Below are 17,095 nucleotides of genomic sequence, written 5' to 3'. Positions count from 1 at the left end.
TTGTACCTTTCTACACTGATCCAAATCCCATTAAAGTTGGAAGGCAGTATTTCTAACTGAAGGGCACTGGATTTGGAGTAAAGACAAAAGAAATCTAATACTGACTTTGCCACTGACATGCCATATGACCTTGAACAAGTCACTGCACTGCCATGTACCTTAATTTTCCCAGCTGTAAAATGGGAACAATGATACCACCTTCCTTTGTAAAGTACTTTGAAATCTAGGGAAGGAAAAGGCTAGATAAGAACTAAATATTATTATCATTAAGCATTGCTTATATTAGAGTCATAATATTCTATTTCATTAAGTTTCAACAAAGAGAAGAGGAAAATTTCCCCTTCCTTTTGGCTATAAATCTCTAATACAAGCATGCACACAAAGATCATTGGAATTGCCATTCATAGAAAAAACCCTAGATTTCATATAAGGTCATAGCCTCTGTACTTAGTCACAGTCATACTCTCTTCCTAACTAGACTGATGTCACTATAGTGATGGCTCTTTTGTAGGATTCATTAACCTAGGTACAATATAAAAAAATATAGTTTAATTAGTGTAGTACAGAAACAGAACTTATTCTCATCGGAGACTCAAAGCCCTGTTCTTTGGAAAGGAAGCATACAAGGCCAAGTTATTTTTGTGTTTCACTTACACAGCTGTTGATAATTGAGATGCTTTAAGAAATTAAAGTATATATGCTCATACATATGAGTAACGCATATGAGTAACCGATCTTAACTTTAATGGTAAAAACGTGTATGACGATGAGAGAACAGGGCTGTATAGTGTAGAATTCAACATACAATGTGACAGCACTCAACAGTCCACTTTCTAATAGGGCCTGTTAAAAGTGTTATTAAAAATTGTATCTTGTGCCCTTCATCTCCCAATTTTCTAAATGTCAAACCATAAGAGAACTCCAGAAGTGGGTTAATTTCTGTGGTGTGTGTGCATGAGATCCATTTATAATAAGAATGGTACAGAATACAAAGTTCTCCTGTTCTAATATACAAACATGAAAGTGGTATTAATATAAAATTATTTTAACAACACAATTACAAATCAAGGCAGCAATTTTGTTACAAAGGGAGTGACGAAGGAGACATTCTCTAACTGTCAGGTTTCTTACATGTTTATATGCAAGTTACAGAGGGGCCAGATTCATGGAACGCACAATAAGCAGATGGAATATATATTTCAACTCATTCTTCACTTTAGTTTTGTTTTTAAATTGCAACTGTGTCATGCCCTTGAACACACAGGGATCTCCCATTTATGTCAACAGGAATGGTGCATATAGAATGAGGCTGTGAGGGGCAGATTCTGATCTTGCTTATACTGTTTCTTTTATTGGTACATATGCATACTCCGAGTCACTGCAGATTTACCCCAGTGTAACTGAAAGCAGAATCTGTCCTTTTGTATTTAAAATATGGCTTCTGGGCTAAATTCTGCATTGGTGTAACTGATAAGAGGATTTGGCTATGTTTAACAAATAAGTAATATTTAAGACAGATTCAAGTAGCATTTAGGTAGTGATGCAAACTAATAAATACAAGGACATTTAAAAGTGACACTGTTACTTGTGCGTAACTCGTCTGCTTGTCCTTAGTATTGCAGGTTCTCAAGAGAACATAGTGTAATATATCACACAGTATGTTCTGCAGTGACTCAGACAATAACATGAGTTAACAATGGAGTGTCAGCTTCAGCCTGGAGTTTCATTATGCTTGTGTGACACGCTCCAATAAAGCAAGAAAATTTTAAAAGGATACGCGACTTAAGGAAGACAGTTCCAGATCTGACTTTATTACAAAACAAATTTTCTCTACTGTAATGATTTTCTGAGAATAGTATTTAAATACACACGTGCAAACTCTCCAAATTGCAGGCTGCGTCAATACTAGATTCTCAGCTCCCAGACTTGGTGACCCACCTACTGCAAGCCTTAAGAGTTCCATTTCTAGAAATCGTAAATGCATGTTTACATTACTACTGTCTTCTGCTAGTTCATGACCTGGAAGGAGATTGAAATGGTCACAACTGCTTCTCTTGGAGACATGCCCTTATATGTGGGTTTCCTGGCATGGGGATTTAAACATCCTAGCACCCCTAATTGTAGAGAGCAGACAGTTTTTAGAAAATGTCTAGTCTAAAAAGACATTTGAAAACTGGAAATAGGCTTGCACAGACATCAAATAATGTAATCATTTGTATTTCTAAAGCCCCTTTCATCTGGGGATCACAATGCATTTTACATGTTTGGGTAAGAAAGCCCCAGGCTGAAAATATTCCAGGACAATAGATATTACTGTCACCAGTTTACAAGTGTAGAAATTGAGAGACAGAGAACTTAAGCAACATGCCCACTATTACAGAGGTAGTAAGTGGCAATGCTGGGAATAGATTCCAGACTGGCTTTCCGTTTGGTGATGAACTACAAGTTCATCCTTCTTTCCTTTTTTTCTTGTCCATCTTGACTGCAGTCCTTTTATTGTGCCCTCGTTGTGAGTGTTATTGATGTTTAAAGTTTTACATGCATTTCCTGCTGTGCAAATGAATGCCTTAAAAATTAGGGAGGCTTCCCCTCATCCCTCACTGTCCTGCCACCATAGACATGCAAATTTGGCAAACATTTTGCTAACATGCTGACTGTGCAGACTAGCTAAACACTTTTATGACAGGTGTAACTAATTCTGCCTTGCTCAGGATCATCCCATAGTATTTCAGTGTCTCAGGGGTTAACGGATTTATCCTCACAACACACCTATGTAGTAGGGAAGTACCATCCCTGTTTTACAGATGTGGAACTGAGACACAGGATGATTACATAATTTGCTCAATGTTACATAGGAAATCTGTCACAGAGCTGGGAACTAAACCCATATCCTTCTTTAACAGGGTACTAAGGCTTGTGAATAGCTCAGATATGAAGCAGTAGATGTGATATCTCAACTTTAGTAAAGCTTTGATACTGTCTCACATGGTCTTCTCATAAACAAATAATGGAAATATAGTCTCGGACAAACCTACTATAAAAGGTGGGTGCACAAATGGTTTGAAAACTGCACACAGAGAGTAGTTATCAATCAGTTCACAGTCAAGCTGGAAGGGCATATTCAAATGGTGTCCCACATGGATCTGTCTTGAGTCTGGTTCTATTCAATATCTCCATAAATAATTTGGATAGTGACATAGAGCGTACACTTATAAAGTTTGTGGATCATACCAAGCTGAGAGAGTTCCATTTTGGACAACAGAATTAGAACTCAAAATTATCTTGACAAACTGGAGAAATGGTCTAAAATAAATAGGATGAAATTCAATAAGAACAAATGCAAAGTACTACACTTAGGAAGGAATAATTAATTGCACAAATACTAAATGGAAAATGACTGCCTAGGAATGAGTACTACAGACAAGGATCTGGGGGTTATAATGGATCACAAACTAAATGAGAGTCAGCAATGTAATACTGTTGCAAAACAAGCAAATATTATTCTGGGATGTACTAACATAAGTGTTGTGAGTAGGACATGAGAAATAATTCTTCCACACTACTCACCACTGATAAGCTTCAACTGAGTATTGTGCCCATTTCTGGGCACCATGCTTCAGGAACAATGTGGACAAATTGGAGAGCAACAAAAATGAATCAAGGTCTAGAAGTTCATGACTTTCAAGGAGTGTTTGAAAAAATTGGGTTTGTAGAGAAGAGAAGTCCGGGGAACAGGAGGAGAAATTATAACAGTCTTCAAGTATTTAAAAGGTTGTTATAAAGGAGAGGGTGATAAATTTTTCTCCTTAACCATTGAGAACAGGACAAGAAGTAATGGGCTCATATTGCAGTAAGGGAGATTTACATCAGACATCAGGAAAATCTTCCTAACTGTAAGGATAGTTAAAGAGAAACAAGTTACCTAGGGAGGTTGTGGAATCTCTATCCCTGGAGATTTTAAAGAACAGGTTCGACAAAGACCTGTCAGGGAAGGTCTAGCTAATACTTAGTCCTGCCTCCGTGCAGGGGACTGGACTAGATGACCTATTGAGGTCCCTTCCAGTCCTACTTTTCTATAATCTCTAAAGTCCCAGATCAGGGCCTTAGCCACAGCACCCTACTTCCTCCCAGTTCTTTACACTCTTCTACTAAAACAAAATATTTGAAGAAAGAACTTCTCATTTTCCAAGGACCATTTTCTCTAGAGAGAAAAAAATATATTTTTTAAAATATACAGAAGCCTACAGTGTCTCTCTAGAGCCTTTTGCCACTGAAAATCTACACCTATTGCATTATAACTATCAGTCTGCAGATTACATGAAAATAAACCACCAACCACATAACATCATCTAAAAAAGAAAAGGAGTACTTGTGGCACCTTAGAGACTAACCAATTTATTTGAGCATGAGCTTTCGTGAGCTACAGCTCACTTCATCAGATGTTTACCGTGGAAACTGCAGCAGACTTTATATACACACAGAGAATATGAAACAATACCTCCTCCCACCCCACTGTCCTGCTGGTAATAGCTTATCTAAAGTGATCAACAGGTGGGCCATTTCCAGCACAAATCCAGGTTTTCTCACCCTCCACCCCCCACACAAATTCACTCTCCTGCTGGTGCTAGCCCATCCAAAGTGACAACTCTTTGCATAATCAAGTCGGGCTATTTCCTGCATAGATCAAGGTTTTCTCACATCCCCCCCACCCCCATACACACACAAACTCACTCTCCTGCTGGTAATAGCTCATCTAAACTGACCACTCTCCAAGTTTAAATCCAAGTTAAACCAGAACATCTGGGGGGGGGGGTAGGAAAAAACAAGAGGAAACAGGCTACCTTGCATAATGACTTAGCCACTCCCAGTCTCTATTTAAGCCTAAATTAATAGTATCCAATTTGCAAATGAATTCCAATTCAGCAGTTTCTCGCTGGAGTCTGGATTTGAAGTTTTTTTGTTTTAAGATAGCGACCTTCATGTCTGTGATTGCGTGACCAGAGAGATTGAAGTGTTCTCCGACTGGTTTATGAATGTTATAATTCTTGACATCTGATTTGTGTCCATTTATTCTTTTACATAGAGACTGTCCAGTTTGACCAATGTACATGGCAGAGGGGCATTGCTGGCACATGATGGCATATATCACATTGGTGGATGTGCAGGTGAACGAGCCTCTGATAGTGTGGCTGATGTTATTAGGCCCTGTGATGGTGTCCCCTGAATAGATATGTGGGCACAATTGGCAACGGGCTTTGTTGCAAGGATAAGTTCCTGGGTTAGTGGTTCTGTTGTGTGGTATGTGGTTGTTGGTGAGTATTTGCTTCAGGTTGCGGGGCTGTCTGTAGGCAAGGACTGGCCTGTCTCCCAAGACTTGTGAGAGTGTTGGGTCATCCTTTAGGATAGGTTGTAGATCCTTAATAATGCGTTGGAGGGGTTTTAGTTGGGGGCTGAAGGTGACCGCTAGTGGCGTTCTGTTATTTTCTTTGTTAGGCCTGTCCTGTAGTAGGTAACTTCTGGGAACTCTTCTGGCTCTATCAATCTGTTTCTTTACTTCTGCAGGTGGGTATTGTAGTTGTAAGAAAGCTTGACAGAGATCTTGTAGGTGTTTGTCTCTGTCTGAGGGGTTGGAGCAAATGCGGTTGTATCGCAGAGCTTGGCTGTAGACGATGGATCGTGTGGTGTGGTCAGGGTGAAAGCTGGAGGCATGCAGGTAGGAATAGCGGTCAGTAGGTTTCCGGTATAGGGTGGTGTTTATGTGGCCATTGTTTATTAGCACTGTAGTGTCCAGGAAGTGGATCTCTTGTGTGGACTGGACCAGGCTGAGGTTGGTGGTGGGATGGAAATTGTTGAAGTCGTGGTGGAATTCCTCAAGGGCTTCTTTTCCATGGGTCCAGATGATGAAGATGTCATCAATATAGCGCAAGTAGAGTAGGGGCTTTAGGGGACGAGAGCTGAGGAAGCGTTGTTCTAAATCAGCCATAAAAATGTTGGCATACTGTGGGGCCATGCGGGTACCCATAGCAGTGCCGCTGATCTGAAGGTATACATTGTCCCCAAATGTGAAATAGTTATGGGTAAGGACAAAGTCACAAAGTTCAGCCACCAGGTTAGCCGTGACATTATCGGGGATAGTGTTCTTGACGGCTTGTAGTCCATCTTTGTGTGGAATGTTGGTGTAGAGGGCTTCTACATCCATAGTAGCCAGGATGGTGTTATCAGGAAGATCACCGATGGATTGAAGTTTCCTCAGGAAGTCAGTGGTGTCTCGAAGGTAGCTGGGAGTGCTGGTAGCGTAGGGCCTGAGGAGGGAGTCTACATAGCCAGACAATCCTGCTGTCAGGGTGCCAATGCCTGAGATGATGGGGCGCCCAGGATTTCCAGGTTTATGGATCTTGGGTAGTAGATAGAATATCCCAGGTCGGGGTTCCAGGGGTGTGTCTGTGCGGATTTGATCTTGTGCTTTTTCAGGAAGTTTCTTGAGCAAATGCTGTAGTTGCTTTTGGTAACTCTCAGTGGGATCATAGGGTAATGGCTTGTAGAAACTCGTGTTGGAGAGCTGCCGAGCAGCCTCTTGTTCATATTCCGACCTATTCATGAGGACAACAGCACCTCCTTTGTCAGCCTTTTTGATTATGATGTCAAATCCAAAACACACTCCTCCTCTACCAGGCAAGAGAGCCTACGAGTTGGAAGAAACTGTTTCACAGTGGCAAAGAAAGGCACATGTCGAGAGACCGACAGACACTGCTGCATTCACCCAAGGTGTATGGGATGGGGATAGTAGTTACAAGTCAGTTTTTGCTTCCTATCACCATCCCTCCCAATCCATCACCCCCTCCTCCCGGTATACCCTAAGCCATGGCACTCTCAGACTTAAGACAGTTAATGAAACAGTGCACCTCTTAAAAAACTTGACATCCTCTTCCCATCTCTCCAACACGAGTTTCTACAAGCCATTACCCTATGATCCCACTGAGAGTTACCAAAAGCAACTACAGCATTTGCTCAAGAAACTTCCTGAAAAAGCACAAGATCAAATCCGCACAGACACACCCCTGGAACCCCGACCTGGGATATTCTATCTACTACCCAAGATCCATAAACCTGGAAATCCTGGGCGCCCCATCATCTCAGGCATTGGCACCCTGACAGCAGGATTGTCTGGCTATGTAGACTCCCTCCTCAGGCCCTACGCTACCAGCACTCCCAGCTACCTTCGAGACACCACTGACTTCCTGAGGAAACTTCAATCCATCGGTGATCTTCCTGATAACACCATCCTGGCTACTATGGATGTAGAAGCCCTCTACACCAACATTCCACACAAAGATGGACTACAAGCCGTCAAGAACACTATCCCCGATAATGTCACGGCTAACCTGGTGGCTGAACTTTGTGACTTTGTCCTTACCCATAACTATTTCACATTTGGGGACAATGTATACCTTCAGATCAGCGGCACTGCTATGGGTACCCGCATGGCCCCACAGTATGCCAACATTTTTATGGCTGATTTAGAACAACGCTTCCTCAGCTCTCGTCCCCTAAAGCCCCTACTCTACTTGCGCTATATTGATGACATCTTCATCATCTGGACCCATGGAAAAGAAGCCCTTGAGGAATTCCACCACGACTTCAACAATTTCCATCCCACCACCAACCTCAGCCTGGTCCAGTCCACACAAGAGATCCACTTCCTGGACACTACAGTGCTAATAAACAATGGCCACATAAACACCACCCTATACCGGAAACCTACTGACCGCTATTCCTACCTGCATGCCTCCAGCTTTCACCCTGACCACACCACACGATCCATCGTCTACAGCCAAGCTCTGCGATACAACCGCATTTGCTCCAACCCCTCAGACAGAGACAAACACCTACAAGATCTCTGTCAAGCTTTCTTACAACTACAATACCCACCTGCAGAAGTAAAGAAACAGATTGATAGAGCCAGAAGAGTTCCCAGAAGTTACCTACTACAGGACAGGCCTAACAAAGAAAATAACAGAACGCCACTAGCGGTCACCTTCAGCCCCCAACTAAAACCCCTCCAACGCATTATTAAGGATCTACAACCTATCCTAAAGGATGACCCAACACTCTCACAAGTCTTGGGAGACAGGCCAGTCCTTGCCTACAGACAGCCCCGCAACCTGAAGCAAATACTCACCAACAACCACATACCACACAACAGAACCACTAACCCAGGAACTTATCCTTGCAACAAAGCCCGTTGCCAATTGTGCCCACATATCTATTCAGGGGACACCATCACAGGGCCTAATAACATCAGCCACACTATCAGAGGCTCGTTCACCTGCACATCCACCAATGTGATATATGCCATCATGTGCCAGCAATGCCCCTCTGCCATGTACATTGGTCAAACTGGACAGTCTCTATGTAAAAGAATAAATGGACACAAATCAGATGTCAAGAATTATAACATTCATAAACCAGTCGGAGAACACTTCAATCTCTCTGGTCACGCAATCACAGACATGAAGGTCGCTATCTTAAAACAAAAAAACTTCAAATCCAGACTCCAGCGAGAAACTGCTGAATTGGAATTCATTTGCAAATTGGATACTATTAATTTAGGCTTAAATAGAGACTGGGAGTGGCTAAGTCATTATGCAAGGTAGCCTGTTTCCTCTTGTTTTTTCCTACCCCCCCCCCCAGATGTTCTGGTTTAACTTGGATTTAAACTTGGAGAGTGGTCAGTTTAGATGAGCTATTACCAGCAGGAGAGTGAGTTTGTGTGTGTATGGGGGTGGGGGGGATGTGAGAAAACCTTGATCTATGCAGGAAATAGCCCGACTTGATTATGCAAAGAGTTGTCACTTTGGATGGGCTAGCACCAGCAGGAGAGTGAATTTGTGTGGGGGGTGGAGGGTGAGAAAACCTGGATTTGTGCTGGAAATGGCCCACCTGTTGATCACTTTAGATAAGCTATTACCAGCAGGACAGTGGGGTGGGAGGAGGTATTGTTTCATATTCTCTGTGTGTATATAAAGTCTGCTGCAGTTTCCACGGTAAACATCTGATGAAGTGAGCTGTAGCTCACGAAAGCTCATGCTCAAATAAATTGGTTAGTCTCTAAGGTGCCACAAGTACTCCTTTTCTTTTTGCGAATACAGACTAACACGGCTGTTCCTCTGAAACATAACATCATCTAATATGTGTGGAAGAGGAAACTGCAGATATTGCCTTATAAATAAATAAGCATTTATCTCTATGTACATGGAAAAAAGAGACACTGAAATTTTGACCTTGGCAGCAGTATTTTTTAAATATTCAAAAGATGTAATATTCCACCATGCATAATTAAATAATTCCAAACCAAAAACACAAGACAACAGATGGAACAATCAAATTCCTTTCCCCACTCTCCTTTCCTACCCAAACTTCTGATCATTGCTACCCAAAAGAGAACAGCAGACAGCGCTCTGACATCTAGCTATAGGATACAAGGGCTTTCTCTAAGTTCCTGATTCATCATACCTAATTCAGATTGGTAGTGGCTGAAATACTCCACCATTTGATGGACTATGTGATAAGACAGGTTTCAGAGTAACAGCCATGTTAGTCTGTATTCGCAAAAAGAAGAAAACCTGGATTTGTGCTGGAAATAGCCCACCTTGATTATCATACACATTGTAAGGAGAGTGATCACTTTAGATAAGCTATTACCAGCAGGAGAGTGGGGTGTGGGGGGAAAGAAAACCTTTTGTAGTGGTAAACATCCAATTTTTCATGGTTTGTGTGTATAAAAAGATCTTCCGTACTTTCCACAGTATGCATCCGATGAAGTGAGCTGTAGCTCACGAAAGCTTATGCTCAAATAAATTGGTTAGTCTCTAAGGTGCCACAAGTACTCCTTTTCTTTATGTGATAAGAGTTGGTGGTCCCTTGGCACAATTATAAGTGTTGTTCAGTCAAAGCGAGTTTCTCTCTCAATAGTGAGAGAGACTTAGGGTTTCTTTCACATATATTATTTGCCTCTTTTTGGTTTATCCAGGAACTACATTCTCTGCTTCTGTTAATATTTATAAACTCTTATTAGGAGATACAAGATGTGGGAGGTAATATCTTTTACTGAACCAACTTCTGTTGGAGAAAGAGACAAGCTTTTTAGCTTACAGAGAGATCTTCTTTCAGTCTGGGAAATACATTCAGAGTGTCACAGCTAAATATAAGGTGGACATTGGGTAATTCACAGGAAAGTTTTATTTACTAAAGACATTATGTATGCAGTGTTGTAGCCGTGTTGGTCCCAGGATATTAGATACAAGGTGGGTGAGATATCTGTTATTTTAGTCCTTTTGCTTAGCATCACTTAACCTATGTTATGCAGTTCAGGGTATAATCCAGACCAGTAAGGAGTTGAATCCCCACCTACCCTGTAACCCTGAGTGTTCCAAATGCTTTGCTACTGTAACTCTCTGCCTGGGACATTCACAGGTAGCATCAAGCATGCAAGTCACACCCTAAGTGTCTGTGTATAACTGCAGCAACTCTGACCCCAGAAGCCTGCCAGAAGCACATAAGTCACACTCCCTGGTCTCTAACAGTCTTAGTTACTTCTTGCAGGCTGACCCCAACACACTCCCAGTCCCAAATTTTCCCCAAAAAGGTGTGCTCTGTAGTGTCCAGCCCTCTCCTAGACACTACAGAGAAATCAGATTTGTTGGTTCCTCTAAAGCAGGGGTGGGCAAACTACAGCTCAGGGGCCACATCCAGCCCTCCAGACGTTTTAATCTGACCCTTGAGCTCCTTCCGGGGAGTGGGTCCGGGGCCTGACCCACTCCAGCCAGGGAGCTGGGTCAAAGGTTTGCCCCACTCTGTACAGCTCCCGGAAGCAGCAGCATGTCCCGCCTCCAGCTCCTTTGTGTAGGGGCAGCCAGGGGGCTCTGCACACTGTTCCCGCCCCAAGCGCTGCCCCCGCAGCTCCCATTGTCCAGGGAACCATGGCCAATGGGAGCTGAAGGGGCGGCACCTGCAGACAGGGCAGGGTGCAGAGCCGCCTGGCCACACCTCCGCATAGGAGCCAGAGAGGGACATGCCACTGCTTCAGGGAGCTGCTTACAGTAAAGTGCCACCCAGAGCCTGCACCCCTTACCCAGCTCTGATCCCCCTCCCACCCTCTGAACCCCTCAGTCCCAGCCCAGAGCACCCTCCTGCACCCCCAACCCCTCATCCCCAGCCCCACCCCAGAGCCCACACCCTCAGCTGGAGCTCTCACACACCCCCACACCCCAACCCCCTGCCCCAGTCCAGAGCCCCCTCCTGAACCCTGAACTCCTCATTTCTGGCCCCGCCCCAGAGCCCTCACCCCCAGCCGGAGCCTGCACCCCAACCCCCAATTTTGTGAACATTAATGGCCCGCCATACAATTTCCATACCCAGCAGGCCAAAAAGTTTGCCCACCGTGCTCTGAAGACACACAAGCACATTACAGGTTATTAACTTAACTGGGGTAAATACACCCTTCCATTTCAATACAGCACTGAGTTAGTTTATAGTAAAAATAAAACAAATTGATTAATATCAGGACATTGACAACCTATGTCAGCCCTGATTTAAATAAAGGTATAACAAGTGGGGGTGTTACATGCAGGCTAATGTCATCCACCTTTGAGATACGTACATTAAAGAAAGAGGAAAAGAAAGACATACAGAGACACATTCTTCCTTAAGGAAGTAACTAAGCTCTTGATTCTGATCATACTTACATTAGAGTTACTCCTGATTTAGTCCACTTAAATCAGTGTAATTAGAACAATGTCAAAGAGATCAGCCTCTGGCCTGAAAGTAGGCATTGGCGACAGCAAACCGTACAATCAATACAAGGAGGCCTTCAAAAATATTTGCTACAGATCCATTACCTAGAGAGACGTTTGTGTCATTAAGGGCATATAAAGAGACAAGATCACAGGATAAAATTTCCTTTGACGTTGTTAGATGAATCATCATTAGTCTTTGGGCATCAATCATTAACATCTACTACTGCTATCTTTCAGAAGCCAATGCAAGGAATATACTTGATAACTATTTAAGCAGAGTTGTTTGAGTAGGCTGTAAATACAGAAGATGTTGTTGCATAAGGACTCCTGCACTAACCACAGGTTTTATAATTATAGTGTATTTTTTAAAAAGCCAAAAATGTATTGAGAGTTCAATTGAAAGCTCCCTGACTCAGACACCAAGGCATTAATTCTCAAAGGAGAATAAGGGCATGAGGCACTCAACTCCCACTGAGTGGTGCCCAGCCCCTTTGAAAATACCAGCTCATGTCTCCTTATATTCAGCTGCTGGGCCTTACACAGTTCTGGAGCTCAATAAATAATAATAGCTCCTAAGTGTTAAGGTACATGATGCACCATCTCTGTTTATAGCTTTATTAAAAACAGAAACCTCTCTCTAAAAAAACATTCCTAGCTTAACCTGAAAATGAAATACAACCACAATTTAGGTTACCACACACATGTAACTGTGATATGAAAGGATTACAAAAGCAGTACAAAAAAGTAAGACAAACTTACTGTGGCAAAATGTTTTTGAGTTAAAAAACAGGAAACAGAAGCTACAACTGTGGTAGACAAGCTATTGATCAAAAGGAAAGTTCTCTGTAGGTTGCTTTTTTTTTTATTTCAATTTGGAAATATATCAATAAACAGGAGAAAACCTGTGTTGTAAATGAGGCCCATAATAGAATTAATCAGCTCTCAGAAATGTCCTGCCCTCAGAGCCAATGATAGACCAATGAGAGTTATTTTGATGTTCCAGTGCTTCTATCTTGTGCATCATTGGTTAAGTGTCTTATCAGTCAGAGGAGGTACATGGAAATGAGAATGCTCCTGGCTCCAGGCTCCAGTTTGCTTGCATTGTCTGTATTTAAATTCAGCCTAAATAAGATACATAATAAAGTGGTTGTTGCCTTTCTAGTTTTATTCAAGATTCTCAACTCTTTCACTACCACCCCCAAAAAGCTATTATGTATTTAAGGCTATTATGTATTTAAGTAAAGGTATGTAACTTTACTTACACCATCTGAAACCAGAATGAAGTCAATGGGCTTGCACAGGATATAAGGTGGGGCAGAATTTGCCCCTAGAAGCTGAAATAGGCAAAAGTACAATGAATATAGCAATGAAGAGCTGAGTTCATGTAGTAAATAAAAGACAGACATCTCATGGCTTTCTATCACTAACCATCAAAAATTACTACCAAACAGTGGGCTGATGAAATGAGGGTCATTGTGGACTTGTACTTCTAAACGGCGGGGGGGGGGGAATTCAAATAGGGCAAAACTTCAGGAAACAAACATTTATCATGAACTAAAAAATACAGTTACAAATCCACAGGCAAGAGGATCTTTTAGTACCCTGACCAAAGAAGTAAGACCATGTCATCAACTTTCTGTGAACTCCTTTAAAGCAGTAAAAACTGGCCACTTTTATTTAGGACCTTTAAAACAAAACAAAAACAAAATTTATTTGCTCACAAGTTTTGACAAACTACATTAACATTTTAAAGTCATATCCATGTTATTTAAATAGTCAATTCAAATGTTTGTGGTTTATAAGACATTTTGTAATTATGTTTTTTCCTGAAATTCAGAACTTGTAAGTAAAATTAACGGACAAGAAGCTTGTAGAAAGGTAATGTAAAAACTGCAACACAGAAAGAAAATGAAAAACCACTCTCTTTTTATAGAATGTTCTGAAGTCTTCTCTGGTCCCAAGAGCAGCAAGCAGTTCAATGACAAATTTTGTAAGTTATATTTACAATAAATGGAGACATATACTAATGAAATTCCAGGTTCAAGAGACTGGAACAGAGAGCTTTGGGTTATGCCAGCCGAACAGAATATCCCACCTGTTGTAACAGGATAAGAATCTCTTGTAACATGAAATGCCAAGATCTCTGTATTTTCAACATTATTAATGCATTTGGTAAGTGTAGACTCTGATCTCACTTGCTTCTTTCTTTAGATTTCTTGTCTTCAAGTTCTGTCAGTCTTTAAATGTTCTCATTTCTTTATCACATGCCTGGCATGATCCTCATTCCCTTTAGTATTTCCTCGCCCTCCTCTGGGAAATTTGCCTGTTTCTGTCATCTGCCCCCATCCTTCTTTGGGAACACTAAGGCAAAGAATTAATTTCATTTTTCCCCCCAAGCAAAGCCTTCCTACCTCTTCTGTCAACAGTTATCCTTGACATCTCTTATTCATTCCATATACAGAGAGATACTTATGCCTCCTTCAATGATCTCTTATTCTTTATGCACTTACAAATAAAAAGCCCTTATGAGCAATATTCCGTTCATGCTCCACATTTGCTTGTCTTGTAATTATTATAAGTACACTCTCTAAATTTAATTCTATCATAATATTTTCATTTGGCATAACCTCTTTATTGCCCTGGCTTATTTTTTGCTCTCCTTGTTTGTCTGCTACAAATTAGTTTAAAGTATATGAGAATATGCATGGGAAGGATGGATTGGTGAGGGTTAGTCATATTAGTTAGATAGCATATCAATTTTGATGATACATAAACTCCTAATTTCTCTTGCCTGTTTTCCATCTACTACTTTACCCTGTTCCATGTCACCCAATACTAGCTGCTGAATTCTTCCAGAATTTGTTCTAAAACAACTGCCTTGGATTTTGTTCAGCATTTTCGAGAACACGATGCAATATGCCTTCCTCGCTCCCAGCCCACCTTGGAATTTCAGCTATACTATTGCTTTTACTTAAGAATCACAGGTGTCTTGAGTCACTTTACTTCATACTATGGATTCAATCCTGCACCACAGAAAGAAATGGGAGCTTTGTCTTGACCACAATAGGAGTAACATCAGGCTCTGGGTCATGATGTGCTTTTTAAAATGTCCTAGTTATATGCCGTACTAAATATAGGAAGCAGTGCAGTATCACATCTCACTACATTTCTATTATCTTGTTCCAGACATACACCACTTTGGTTTCTGTTAGCTCATTATCTCCAAGAGGATTGGGTAGATTGCAACACACTGTCACTGGCAATTTCTACACTGTATGTTGCTTTTGTTGTGGGTTACGTCTCTAACTTCCTCAGCTATGGGGCTTTTGTTGTCTGTATTATGAAGGCACCACACTTAAGGTGTACCATTGTACCATTTATCATCATAAGAGATCTTACACTCAAGGTGCACAACAAGCCTGAACTATCTGCAAGCTACCCCCTAAATATCTTTATCTAGGGGTCTCCACATTTTGTCATGGGCATGATGAGAGTTGAGCAGAGCATGTAGATTCGTAACACTGTTTCATCCAATCATTAGTCAGATACCTTGAAAAGACATTATTGCAAGGAAAGACAAGAACATGACTCCCTTCCAAACATTTTTGATGTGTGTGCATTGTTCACAAACCATCAGATACTAGAAATAAAGACAACAAAACACAACAAAATGACAGCCAGGCAAATCAGGCAGTGAACCTTCATTTTCCCCATTCACAGCAAGAACAAGCTGAGCCTAACTAGACTCAACAGGTTACAGCTGATTTCAGTGCTGCCATTATCATTAATAATAGCAAACCGAATTACATAGCTCTTGGGGCTTAGAACAAACAAACAAACAAACAATCTAACCTACACAGGTGTCTGGTGCTCAGCATCTTCACGGGACAGATTTCTATACACTTCAGCTATAGAGAATGGCTCCTGAAACTATCAGCAAAAATACATTCTTTTCATGTCAGCTCATGATACACTGCAATCAATTCACCTGCTACCAAAGGGGGTTTCATATCCTGGAGAAAATCAGCAAAAGTATGTAAGAGAGTCACATGACATAAAGGTGGTAGAAAATAGGAGAGGAAACGATCACGGTAAAAGATGAACCATGGGGAGAGGAAGAGGAGAAGTGGCAATTCCTTGGAAGCTGAGAGTGGTAAAGTCCCCTAGAAATGGATGATAGAATATGACACCTAGAAATGGGAGAAACTCCTTGGAAGGGGATAACCCCTGTAAGACAAGAGGGTGACATCCCAGAATGGAAGAGTAAATCCAGGAGAACAACAGGTTAGTCCCACAGATGGACTAGTAAAGGGGCCATTTGTGGAGGGACATGATGTAACTAATAGTTTGGATAAGAGAGACCTGTATACAGCACCTAGCACATCCTTGATTGGGGCAGTGCCACAAAACAATTAATTAACATTAATAATAGCATGGGGGGGGAGTAATGTCCTGGGTGAGGGGGGTAATCCAACCTCAGGAAGGGCAGATTCAAGGGGGGGGTCATCCTTCCGGGTGAATAAAGGGATAAATTCCAGGGTACAAGGGGGCGATGAGAGTAGTTTGACAACTCTCTCCCTGGAAGGGGAGGGATTGGAGGTAACCCCCCGGGTGAGTGGGTAACCACCCCCAGCAGGGGAGGTTTAAAGTGTAACCCTGTATGGGAGGGGGTAATCCTGCTACCTGGACAGAGAAGGTGAAGGGAAACCCCTGCGTGAGAGGGGGTAATTCCCCGCAGAGGGCGCGCAGGGGTTACCCTTGCATGCCAGTCAGCTGGGGCACGCCCCGGGGACCGCTGCTCTGACCTGGCTGGCTTTGTGGAACTGCTTCTTCAGTCCCGCCACCGACATCCTGTCCCCGCGGCGCCCGCTGCTCTGGGCTCAGCAGCCGCTCCCAGGAGCCTGCACCGCAGCCAACAACAGGCGGCTCCTAGCGCTGCCCAGGCCGAGCGCCCGGCCCGGCCCGTCCCTTCGCGGCTGTTCGTGCCAGCCCGGCCGCTGGCTCTGCCACGGGCACCCACCGCGCTGGAACCCCGCGCGCGGGTGGAAACATCGCCCTCCAGACGGGCTCCACAGCTGCCAGCCCATTGGCCCGCGGCGCAGTCTATGCAAATGAGAGAGCCGCTGCTGTCTGCCGATTGGGGAATCCGATGACGCCCACGCTCCAGTGTTGCATGGAGACGGTAGAAGGAGGGAGCGAAGAGCTTCCAGCACCTCGGGGAGGGAGGGAGCGTTGAGTAGGCCGGAGAGGTCCCTGCCAGGCTGCTACCAGCCCGAGAACACACACACAGGAACGTCTGA

General features: G+C 42.7%; 1 protein-coding gene across 2 annotated transcripts in view; it reads right to left on the bottom strand.

Moving 5' to 3' along the window:
• Positions 1 to 16,873, bottom strand: part of SH3GL3 (SH3 domain containing GRB2 like 3, endophilin A3) — a 76,213-nt gene extending 59,340 nt beyond the window's left edge. For both annotated transcript variants that reach the window (XM_048866254.2, XM_048866253.2), the window contains exon 1: positions 16,601 to 16,873. Coding sequence is in view for 1 of the 2 variants with exons in the window: in XM_048866253.2 (XP_048722210.1) it covers positions 16,601 to 16,645 (45 nt within the window). In the remaining variant the exon portion in view is untranslated. The remainder of the gene's footprint in view (positions 1 to 16,600) is intronic.
• Positions 16,874 to 17,095: the final 222 nt, after the last annotated feature.

This window comes from Caretta caretta, chromosome 10, assembly GCF_965140235.1.
Source record: "Caretta caretta isolate rCarCar2 chromosome 10, rCarCar1.hap1, whole genome shotgun sequence".
Classification (NCBI taxonomy): Eukaryota; Metazoa; Chordata; order Testudines; family Cheloniidae; genus Caretta; species Caretta caretta.
Note: the sequence above shows the minus strand (reverse complement) of the source record. Positions and strands in the feature narration are given on the sequence as shown.